The 12,799-nt window shown below is 38.7% G+C and overlaps 1 protein-coding gene across 3 annotated transcripts in view; it reads left to right on the top strand.

Annotated features, from left to right (window-relative positions):
• NELL2 (neural EGFL like 2) overlaps nucleotides 1–12,799 on the top strand; it is a 160,846-nt gene that overhangs the window by 137,476 nt on the left and 10,571 nt on the right. For all 3 annotated transcript variants that reach the window (XM_074870406.1, XM_074870407.1, XM_074870405.1), the window contains one exon: nucleotides 6,301–6,441. In XM_074870406.1, coding sequence (XP_074726507.1) covers nucleotides 6,301–6,441 — 141 coding nt within the window. The remainder of the gene's footprint in view (nucleotides 1–6,300; nucleotides 6,442–12,799) is intronic.

The following is a 12,799-nucleotide window of genomic DNA, read 5'->3' as shown; positions in this document are numbered from 1 at the left end:
CTGTATTCTTGGGGATTTTTTATTCCTTTGTATGATACTTACATGCATCTGGTATATGGGAACGTAGTGGAATGGAAATCCCAAAAGCTGATACTTTGTTTTAACAAGATAGCTCCAGTATATTGAACTAGTTTCAGGCTCTTACATTTCTCCACTGGGACCTGTTTTTTGAGATCTGAAATCAAAGGTCTGATTGAACAGCAGGGTCTTCTCAAGTATCATCATATTAGAAATCTGCTGTCACATGTAACCAACACAAACACTTTTCTTGAATGCGAGAGATGGGACTCTAGAACTTGCAGTAGAGATAATGAACCCTTTTCAAAACTACTCCAGAAAATTGAGTTTTGACAGCAGATATGTTAATGCAGTACAGTGAACTTCCGTTTTGTTCTACTGAATGAGGCCTTTTCCCCCTTGCATATGTATTTACTAAAATCAGATAACCCAGACATCATCATAATCCTACTGGGCATTCTGTTATCTGAGCATAAGTCTGAATAGCTGGGACATGGTCTTTTATATCCAAGCCAGACATAATATCCTTGAAAATGTACTGACATGTGCAAAGACATATCAGAGTCTGACCCATATGTATCCATGAAAAAAAGCATTGAAGATTTATCTTTTTAAACATAGTCCCCTAAACCATTTCTTTCTGTTCCTGAAATTAATTTTCTTTCAGTGTTTGCTCTTTATTTATAATGTATATGGGGCTGGGATGTGTGTGGCTCTGGAGGTTAGCATTAGGCTGGAAAGGCTGTTGCCTTTGAAATGAGAGCTTAAATATAGCCTAATTCAGTAGTAGTGACTGAACGTTATGGAAGTTGCTGGCTTCTCATTATCTTTATAAATATATCTGGTGATAATAACACAATTAGCACTAGGACAGGTTATTGCAATTGGGCAGTCTTAGCTGAGTGCCATGTAGTATACTGTCCCAGAAAAACTTTCAGGATGGAAATAACTAAATTCCAAGTATTCACAGCTGCCAATCTGTGGTGTTCCCTTCTTGACAGGAGAGGGCTACTGGGGCTTTGGCTTGTATTGACCTGGATAAAGCAGTTTATAAAGAAGGGCTTTTTGGAGTAAAGTGTACTCTGTGTCTCTGTAACTTTGTGCATGATAGTGGCATACAGGCTTTTCTGAGAGGAGGATTTGATGATTAATATTTCAGTCTTGAAATGAGTAATGTAAAATGGAAGAAAACCTCCCTGCCCCCCACACCATGGTTCTTTGTTGAGTGCAGCTTGACCACATTAGAGAGCTTGGTCCTATTACTGGATGAAAGAGCACTGCTATCTTTCAAATTGACAATTTTATACCTCTTTCAATCTTCAAAAGCTCTTATTATACAGAAATTCTCTAATAATATTCATCAGACAGCTAGCTTTCCTTTTTTCTTACTGTACCAGTGGATAATTTGCTAATGATCTTATTTTACTCTTCAAGGAGCAGAGTTTTCTCAGTCTCCCCAAGAGCAAGGGGTATAATAGCTAAAACTATTGTCACAGTTCAGGAAATGAGTGATTCTGAGGTATAAAGAAGTTGATTTGGAAGAGCGAGGATTTTTCATGTCAAGGGAGCTAGGTGTATACAGTACTTACTTTCAAAATGCCTGTGACTGTGTGGCTACTTTATTAGTGGGGCTTCAGTTAGCAAAAAAAAAAGTTTTTTTCCATTTGGAAAATGGGTAACAAAATATGGAAATAGTCTGACTAATTTCAGTTTAAGAAAAATGCATAGGAGAAAACCTGAATATTTGAAAACCAAATTATGTGCAACATAAGTGTGTAATAATCAGTTATTGTGTTGTCCTGGTTTCCCCTGTTTTGTGGCAATAGGGTGTGTACAGTACTGCCATGAGCACGTCCATGAATTACATAGGGTAGAGAGAGTCCCCGTGTTCCTGGTGTTTTGTGGGCTCACCAGTCTCACAGGTGTTTATGCGTTCTGCAGCCACAGTGTTTCAAGAGCCAAAATCACAAATCTTCTGCCATGCAAATGCCTTAGGATGGAAGCACACCCAGAGCAGGCAGTGCTGAAGTGCTACGGTACAGTGGTGTAGCTGTTCTCCAGCTTAGGGTGAAGGTTACTTCCAGCGACTGTCTCAGTATTGCTTTCTGTTCCAGACCTGGCTGCTCGTATCAGTGGGTTGGCAGATTTGTATGTACGATTGTGCTCTTTTTTTGAAAAGGAAAAACATACAAAATGCCACCTCTGTGATAGTCAATGGGATTTCTGCCATAAATTGGAGCAGGGCCAGTATGAGACCGTTTGCTGTGGTCCATCACACGTATGCGACTCTTATTTTATTTCCTGGATGTGGATCCTTTCTTTTTTTTTCTTTTTCTTTTTTTTTTTTTTCCTTCTCCCCCCACTTTGCCACAACTTCTTATAGCCAGTTAAAGAGTGGAACTTGCATATTCAGGATAAGATGTCTGTTTAGTCTATTTGCTTAAAAATGTCATCACCTGCTATTGAAAAATCCATATCTCTCCTTTCCTTGTACTTAAACATTTGTTTAATTTTTTTCATAAGTGAAAATATAAAGCCTTTCAGTAACTTCCTTCTATAGAGTAATATTTCATTTTTCATGCCTTTCTAGTACAGCATCAAACAAGACTTCATTAGTGCTGTTAATGTTCCATATAGCCCACTGATATACCATAGCCACTGGCCAAGCAAAACTTCAATCAGTTTTTCTTCTCTTGTCAGCTCACACCTCTGACTGAGCAACTGCAAGATGATTCATCAGAGAAGGTTTCACCATAGGACAGAGAAAAATTATTTCTGGCTGCTTTTCCCATACTAAGATAATTTCAGTTGTAGATATTTTCCAGCACTTCCTGAGCCATGCTATGCCCATTTGAAAATAGAAGTCCTTTTATCCAAACGTCAAGAAATTTTTCCATAAAATCAGTGCTTTGGCTCCACAAGACACATTTCTGCTGTGTTTTCTTGTTTAACAGAGTTGCAACAGTTGTATTTTGTCCCATTACAGAGCAAGTCTCTACTAAAATCAGTGAACAGCATTAGCTGGGAGATTCAGAACAAAATTCTGTGCTTAAGGAATATCTATTTTGAAACCCACTGGCACATGCTGTAAAATGTTGTTTGCCTAAAAAGTTAGTGGTGAGGAGAATTGTTTTGGTTTTTTTTAGTTTGCTGCAAAATAGTGTAAGAAGTAATGGGTTATTCAGCATTGATGCAGCAGTGGTCCCAATGCAAGGGTTTCAGGCAAGAAAATCTGTCAAGAATAAGACGTTTCTTAAAGACCAGCAGCGTGCTTCCATCCATGCTTGTTATGATAGGCTTTCTTACATAACTCCACTCAACTTTGTGTGCAGCCGTAACAAAACCAGAAGAATGTATTTCTTTGTTTATTGGCATCTGTAAAAGCATTTCATGCTAAGTAATATTTCTTGTGATATAGGTTTGTCAGCTAGTTTGCAAATAAATACAGAAAAGCTGCTTTTGTTGTCAGTTTACCAATGCTGATGTGACATTCAAGGCTTGTTTTTCCTGAATAATCAGTAAGTGAGTTCATCAGAATGCATTCATCCTGTGCCTGCAATACTGCACTTATAATTATAAGACTTACAGATTCAGAAATAAATTGTTCTGAAGAGGGGAACACAGGCTTTCTTTAATTCATATCTGTTACTTTGACCTAAATAACACTTTTCTTCACCTCATCACCAATAAATACATTCCACTTTCCCAGAGAAGAAATATATGCCATCCAGTGTCTTAATGCACATTATTAAGTAGCCAGTATGAAGATTCATATTGAGTCTGAACAACAGCTCTTCTCTTTCAGCCTCTGAGTTTACATGCTTCGTTGATTGTCTGGGACCTGTAGCTTTGGCCAACCCCAAGCAGTTGTTTTGTACTGACCAGACGATCCCAAGCACTTAGCACGGTCACTTAGATTCTGTTCTGCCAGGCATGCTTTCTCCCAGGCAGCATATTCCCCAGTGGTAAGGGAACTTCTAGATTGTAGACCTTTCTTCTTTCCTTTTTCATAAGTAATCTGCGGGTATGTGAGCGAACAGCAGTAGATAAGGCACAGACTGCAAACCAACCTTTTCTCACTACAGCAACATAATTTTCATTGATCTTCCTCTGATCTCTCAAACACCTCTGAGGTCCCACTGGCTCCTGGCTGCTCACAAGAAAAAGTCAAGAGTTTATACTGATTTAGAGAGAGATACACTAAACAGCAGAAGATTGTAAAGTTTTGGCATTGCTCAGTCCTGCAGCAGGGCTACTTAGATGATTATCCTGGAATTCATAGTGGAGTTGAAAATTCTGTGTTTTAAACCAATAGAGACTTGTGGCTTAATTTGTGCTACACAAAATGGCAAAATACATGCTTGGTGCAGTATTCCAGCAGTACTGGTAATTTGCATCATCATAAATACTGGTAATGTACACCAGGCATGCCTGGTTAGAGAGACTGTTGATAGAAAATCAGACTGAGATGTAATAATGAAAATTTCTAATGAAATTTCATCAAGTATCTGTAAAGCTTTTAAAAACCAATCTATTCATGATATGGTTGTATGGTTATTCCAAAGAGATTCCAAAGATGTTATTTGGCATGTAAATAAAATACCCAGAGCACATCCCACCTACTCCCTGGCATTTATAAGAAAAATGCAACTCAAAAACAAATGTGGGGGACTGAGCGATATCTTATAGTATATGTAGGTGTCCCCTACGTTCTTAATAATTTTCTTACCTTCAAATGTGGAACAAAGTGTTTTCGATGGATAAGGAAGCCTTGGTTTTATTAAAGTTTGTGTTTGAATAGATTTCATAAGAGACTAGAGTGAGTATATCTTTATGCACACATTAGTATTCTCAGAAAATAGGTTTGTTACCTTACTGCAGCTCACAATTGATTTTCTGAACTAGTTTACACTTTCTCCTATGAAAATAACAGATGACATAAATGGGAGCTAACAGGGCCTATGGGCAGAATTTTGACATATTTTACATATGTCTCAGTGGTCACATCACACCTGTACTTCATATCTGCATTCTGGAGGATATTAGGTCAACCGCTGAGGTACTTTTAAGAGTTTGAGTCTTAATTTGTTATTTTAGTTCTTAGTTTTAAAGATTCAACCTTTTAAAGAAAGGTTGAATCCCTACTTTGGCCAGAATGGCCAGTACATTGAGGGTTTATTCATTATTCAAACTCATGGTGGGGAGATTTAGAGCTTTTTGTTTCTGAAGGCAGTTTGTACATGTTGTGTCTCCCCCTGTGCCAGTTCCATAGTCACCCCTCAGTCAGCTTGCTGGTCAAGTAGGTATGCTACCTCTGGTATAAAACACAGTGATAATGAGAGGAATCTGATAAGGAAGGACACATTTTTATCCCTGTTTGACTCCATACTCCTGGTATTCCCTAACTGTTAACAACACTCATACTCTTGGACCTATTCTTTAATATGGCTTACTGCGTAACTGAAGGCACTGAAAGTGAACATGTCACAAAGTTCTCTGCATCTCTGCTAAGTTCATGGGTTCAGGTGTCTGCAGGACGTGCTTTGGTGGATTTTGGATCTAGCAAGTGCATCCAGAAATCCATTCTATGGTGAGTTGTTACTGTAAAGTTTAGTCAGTTGATCTTTTAAGAAACACACATCCCAAAGGAATTATCAAGAGGCAGAGAATGTGTTGTATTTCTTCTTCAGGGTCTAAGCATTTGTTTGGAATCCAGCTGTTCTCTTTGATGGTGAGAAAGGAGACTGCTGCCAGTTGTGTTGAGAGTCAGAGGCACTGGTGTAAGTCAGTAGGAACTCCACAAGATAGGGAAGCCCTGTTAACCTAAAATCGGTGTCACCAAGAACATAAGCAAGGACCAGAGTGAGTAATGTTTTGATATGCCCCTAGAAGCAATCTTTGTTTATCAGTCAGCCTGCACTACTCAAAGGGTTAACATCTTATTATTTGAACTGGGATCCAATTCCTTTCTTCACACTGTGGGCAACTTACACAGATGTCAGATTACCTATCATGTATTGTGACAAAATGAGTTGCTAATATGTAAACAGTAAATTGGGATTAGCATAACCTCCACTGTTGGCAGGGCCAACACTGTTAGCCACATCCTTCTATGGAAATGATTCAAAACCTTTCTGCAAATGATTCTGGAAATTCCAGTGCCAGTAATGAAAATACTTCTGCGAAACTCGAATACCAGAGACACTGTTTTTCCGTCAGATTAATACAGCAGTTTCCGCTGTGTGAATTTTCTCCTTCTTTTTTGTTGTTCTCACTAAACAGACATTGATGAATGCTCAGATGGTTTTGTTCAGTGCGACAGCCGTGCTAATTGCATTAACCTGCCTGGTTGGTACCACTGTGAATGCAGAGATGGCTACCATGACAATGGGATGTTTTCACCAAGTGGAGAATCCTGTGAAGGTCAGTATCTAAAAAAGGTGGGGTAGTGTTATGACTTGCACTGCAAAATGTCTAGTATCTCTGACTGTACTGGTCCAGTATTGTCTTGGACACTGTATCAATGAAAGTTAAACCTTGACCAAAAGCAATTGTAAACAAAAGGCAAAATAATATAAAGTATGAGTATTCCTAACGTATGGGTGGAGCATTAGTGGCCACTTCTATGATTCGTTACGACAATATGTGAAGTCAGGCATGGTGCTTAAAATGCAGTTTCTCTGGCCCTATATCTGTTTCTGTGTGTGGCCCTTGCATAAATGATTTCCCGTGAGCTGATAGCATGCACTGTAATCTGTCACTCCACAGTAACCTGTTTATATGTCAGATTCTTTATATGTAGAAATGGGCCTCAATCCAGACCTCAGTTCCTCCACTTCATTCCTTGTACACTGAAATATTCTGTGATGAAAATATTTCCCATTGCAAAGAATGATTATGAAGCCCTGACACCCTTACCCACAGCTGGGTTAATACTGTGGTGCTTCTCCTGTGCATAGGCTAACTGCTTGTAGAAGGTTTCAGTTTGAAGAACAGCCTTACAAAATAGGAAACTCAGTGGGTTTAGGGCTGGGGAAAGGTGCAGAGGACAAGAGAGTGACAGAGGGGACAAGGAGATGGGAAGCTTTTCTTTGTTTATGAATGATGTTAGAGGGAACAGCAGGTTAGTAAGAGCACAGTTATTTTCAGATGCAGATCTCTTAGTATGGAATGTTATTCAGCTCTTAAGATATTGCATGCTGTTGCTCTTAAATAAGAGAACAAACCGGTCTGTTTTGCCATGGACTACTCAGGGCAAAATTAGGAGTCTTTCTCCCTTCTGTCTCTGCGTGCTGAAATATTCAGTGCTCAGACAGTGTAAGCTTTCCTACCTTGCTGTTTAAACTCACACTGGTGAGCTGCATTGGTCCCAAAGGGAAGCAATTGAATTAATTTCACTAAGGCAGACACACAGACAGTTCTCCAGGAGCAAGAATGACCTTTTCGGTATCCCCATCATCAGTACTTTAGTTCAACACATTTTCGCCACAGCTGAAAGCCTGTATTCCCAGGAGGAATGAGTGATTTGAGTCAGCCACTGCTTTCATAAGTCAAGCTTTCTTTGTCAAGAACTAACTAAATGTCAGTGTTAGCTGGCCAGGTGTTAGGACAAGAAGATGCAAAGAAGAAGTTGTGATCCCTCTGATTATAATGTTGTCCTTCTGTCATTTGCAGCACAGGTAATACTTTAGACAGGCATTTATGGAAATACTCTCAATATCCCAAGTTTTATCTTCAATGTCAGTATAACATTTGTCTCGTGGGTTGAAGATAGTGGTTTGCCACATGCTATCTCAAGAGATAGAGGTGATACAAAGTGACGCTGTTAAGATGTGTGCAAACAAGCAACAATTAAGCAGCAATTTCTAAACAAGTGAAAAGCAAAGGAAAAAGAAATATGAGCATTGCTACATGTATGCAGAGGTGGCAATTATTAGAATGTTTTGACCTTTTCCACAAAGCACCAGCAGCTCTTTATTAAACATACACAGAGGATAACAAGTAATTAGAATTAAATCACAGATGCCAGGAAACTTATCTTCATTGCTGATAACCCCAGTCACTAACAGGGGAACATTTTCAGTTTGATTGATTGCAGCTCCAAATTTTGGAATGCATAGCAAATTGAGATGGGAAGGAAGGTTAGATATTTTATTAGTCTTACTACATCATTTTTTATTGGATTAAAGCCTGTGACATTGTGTCTCAGACAGAAAATAAAACCCAGAAAGGTATGAAGAGACAGCCTAAAATCCATTGCATTATGGAAAGTTGAACTTCCAGTAGCAGAGCACAGTAGCACAAAAGCAATTGGCTTCTCTGCTGTCATACCTTTCCACTGTGGTTTTAAAGACATAAGAAAATGGATTTCTTTTGCCACTTTTTCAGTATCCCTTAGTTAGATGTAATTAGATTGAGCTGTTGGTGAATAATCTTTTAGATACTCACTGTAATGGGGGAGCAGCTTCCAGGCTATACTAATCTCAGATTTCAAATCTTAGTTCTTCACTTCTCACCTTCATCTGTATGAGATTCTTGCTGTATTCAGGACCAGCGTCCTCTGAAGCTTTCTGGCTTGTGCAAGTGCTACAGCTTACAGAGCTGTAGAAGGAACAGTGCAGAATTCCACAGAAGAGAAACTGGCCCTGCCTTATTTCTTGGTGGAACAAAGAATTTAAACCTCATGCGAATTAGGAAACGTTCTTTAAGGGCTAGTCCGTTTTGCTTTCTAAGAGGACTACTTCAAAGTATTGTTTTATAGAGAGAGCATACTAGACTTGTCTTTGGCTCATCTTTTGTAAGTTTTAGTTGCTTTCAAGAAAGTTCCCTCTTTCAGTGGAGAAAACCTTTAAAATCCAAGGAAGTGTGGGTTAAATCTTTTCTTTCTTGATTGTTCTATATGGTCTGCCTCAAATCTGGGTCTGTTTGTGTCCCCTGGACACGTGCTGATAGTACTACAGAGAACACTTCCGTGATCAGTGTTAGTCAGTTCCTTGTTTTCTTCAGCAAAGCCTTCAATTCTAAAAATTCAGGTGGAAACACCTCTGTTAAGATCACAGAGGTGCAGAAGCATTTCCTTAAAAACCTTATTTTAACAGAATACCAAAACTGCATCTACCCCTTTTGCAAAAAATGGTCCCATTAGGATGTTGTACTAAGTATTCCTAGCTAGAGGTGGGCTCCTTGGTATCTTTAGACTTTGTTAGTGATTGGTAATAAAATAATAGTTGCTGAATTGCCTGTTTTACACATATATTGACCTTGGCTACTGCTGCTTCTTCGGCATGACAGAGAATATTGAGTATTTTGACTAATGTACTTGAACACAGAAATTCATAATCCCATTTTATTGTACCTACAGGCAATGGAAGATCTAGAGATTCTTTTGCTATTAGTTTTGCTACACATTATACTGCTGGGTAGACCTGTGGCCTCTGTAACAATTACTGAGAATAATGATGGGAAATGCAGCTGTAGGGCTTCAACCTCTTACCAGCACTTGCTGCTTTTCCCTTGGAAATAGAATTATTATATGCATCATCATATTTCCAGAAAAGTAATGAAAGACCAGCTCCTTAGTCTTTGAGAACTGCATGGCTTTGGGAAGTCTTAAATTTTATATATATGTAAATACAGCATTCAGCATGGTATATTACTTGGTACCTTCCTCTTTGTCCCCCTACAGCTTTTCTTTATAGTTTCTTTACACAGTCTTATTGGTGCTCTGAAGGATGTCTCTCATGTACCATTTCAGAGAGATAGAGAGATAGGCTAAGATAGTAGATTTTGCAGTCTCAAGCTTCATTGCGTTAAAAAACTGGAAACACTGAGGGTAAAATCCTAAAATAAGAATGTTCAGACCCAGTTAATACTTGGTCTGCAGTTCTGTGTAAGATCCTGATTCCTTTGAATTTGTCCCCTGCAATGTTTAAAAGCTTCCAAAATCAGTTGAAGAGAGAGGCTGTATTGGTCTGTACCAGAATAGTGCAGGTTATACCTCATCAGTTGTTGGACATTTTGCATACCTCCACATCCAAAGAATAGCTCACCTAATTAATATGGTCCCTTAGGATTTACCAAGAGTATCTGGCAGGTACCAGCTGTTGTTGATACAGAGTATGAGCTCAACATACCTTCACTCTCAGCAGGTACCATATTCTTTAAATGAGACATGCAAATGGAAGGATTGGTAAGCATCAGTCTGGAATGCCCAGTTCAAACAGGATCTTTTTTGGTTGTGAAGGTTTATCTGTATGTGAACTCAAAGTTTAAGATTTCTGTTTTGAAATGTCTTGTTATATTTTTCCTCTGACATCCTGCTTCCAGAAGTAGAATTGCTTCCCTCTCTGTGTGATAGAGCAGGCTGCCTGACAACACAGAGGACTGGATTTCTACTTGAACAGTATTTTCCACAATCCAAGATAATGAGGGATGGAGGCATATTACAAGCCTCCACAGCCCTAATGAATGAACAAAGTCCAAAATGGTCACTTCTGCATCCATGTCTCCGGATCTGGAAGGCAGAGGAATTGCTGGCTGTCAGGATGTCTGAATTTATCTCACAGTACATCCTGTATTTTAACTAGTACATGAAATTTCTCGTAGTTGAAGAACTGCTGTCAGTTTGGAGTCCTACACTTAGGTCTTTATACAGTGCTGGTAATGTTTAACAGAAGCTTTGTTATTGATAGCACTTAAGGAGACAGGAAATAAAGAATCACTACTCTTCAGCAGGAAATCTTACTAGCACTCAAAAAGCTCCATCGAAATCCTTTTGCCTTTATTCATGATCATAAAAGGTCAACAACTAAAGTGACTTTTTTTCCATCCATCCCAAACAGAGATATAGTCATTAAGGCTTCATTATTGAGTTTGGGAACCCATCTTAAGCATCACCAAACAGAAGGCAGATATAGAGACACATTAGTATTTAAATATTCTGGAGTGTGGGCAGAGTACGAAATTGGCAGAGTTTCTCATCTTTTATAAAAGGACTAATAAAACAGAAACTCAACCACTACATTTTATAAGACAATAATTTGAACACATTTACTGTATCAGGAAACAATGTTTCTGTGAAGCTGGTGTTACCAGCATCTGAAGCCTCAGCTCTTCATCTTCCACATCTGCTAAGCACTCTGACAGCTGGCTTGCATGAAGTCGCGAATAAATTATTCACAATTCACTTGCTCTTTGAAGAATGATTACATCAGCCAATAGATTTACTTAGGACAAAGAAGAACAGAAACCAGACTCTGCTCAGAAGAGCTTGGGCTCCCTATCAATGCTAACCTTCCTCTTCTGCCTTAAGCAAAAGTACTCAGGTGCCTGATGCTGTCACCTTGCTGAGCTAATGCTACTCCTCAGAGCTAAGGTAACTAAGAAACTTCAGTTGCTTCAGAGCAAAGGAACTGTCCACCCTCCCAACCCATCTCTTCAGCAGCGTATTTCTCAGCGATACAAATGTTCATCTTTTCTTTACGTAGATGACACTTCTAACTGATATCAGAATGATTCTGGTTGGAAATCATGTCTGAGGGAGACCTTTTTGGGCATTATCTGAATGTCATGCTTGTAAGTCTGGATAGCTCATCAGAGAAGGGAAAGTTGCAACTTTCCATCAGCTATATCAGAATGGTCTCTGAGCCCTTTGTCACTTCCTAGCAAGGTGTACACATGTGTTTTCTTCTAACTGTACCTTGTTCATGTTCCTTGTGAGTTTATTGCGAGCTTTCTCATCTGTCATTATCAATATTGTATTTGTGGGTTTTTGTCCAAAATATTATTGAGCTGTCATTTTTTTAGAGCTATCCACAGTAGCTCTAAGGTCTCTTTCCAGAATAGATCTAAAAGACTGATTTGATTTTTGAATGGGTATTTCCCCATGCACCTTATCATTGAATCTCATCTCACATATTATTGTTTACTCAGTCAATAGCATGAAATACTTCTATATTTCACTGTCAATTTTTTGGTTTTAATACTTCCTTTCAACAGTCTTTTTCATCTCACTGTTCATCCATTTCCCCAGGTGATTAAGTATATTGGGCAGCACACATTCTGGCACAGATTCTTGGGGACTTCCCAGTGACAAGTCTTCATTGTGACAACCTGACCGTTTGTTGCTGCCTTTTATTACTTACTAATTAACCTGCTATTAATCTGTGAGTCAATGACCTCTTTTATTCCATGGCACGTAGTTCCTTTAAGAGCATGTATCATGCAAGGGAGCTCATGCAGTTTTTGAATGAAAGTATTACAGCATATGAAATGTATCCCCCCCTTTAAAGTCTTTTTAATTAGCATAGTATACATTTACTCTGAATCTATAATATAGTATCTTTAAACAATCTTCTTTCTATCTGAAGACATGTTATCCTTTTGGTTGCTAGTTCTAATTCATCTTTAAAACTTCATTTTAACATAATTCCCTCTTTGAAACTAAGCACTACTACAGAGATTTTTTGCAGCCTTTTAAATTCCTTTAAGGATATTAAACTCTCATACATTGTGGTTACTGATGGTCACCAATACAGAGTAGTTACTCAGTTGACACATTTTGAATCCCAGCCTGCACACTGCTCAGGGCCAAGTCAAATGATGCTTTGTCCCTTTGGGATTCTTTGACTATCTGTTGCAAGAACAGTCAGTAAATCTGTTAAATACAGCCTTGGTCACAACCTGGTGGTGTAACTGAAATTCCCATTTTTATGGAGTTTTCTGCCTTTGCAGTGTCTCAAATATTATAAATGAAGTTTAGTCATTCCAGGTACTGTCATCA

This window comes from Strix uralensis, chromosome 5 (assembly GCF_047716275.1).
Source record: "Strix uralensis isolate ZFMK-TIS-50842 chromosome 5, bStrUra1, whole genome shotgun sequence".
Lineage (NCBI taxonomy): Eukaryota > Metazoa > Chordata > Aves > Strigiformes > Strigidae > Strix > Strix uralensis.
Note: the sequence above shows the minus strand (reverse complement) of the source record. Positions and strands in the feature narration are given on the sequence as shown.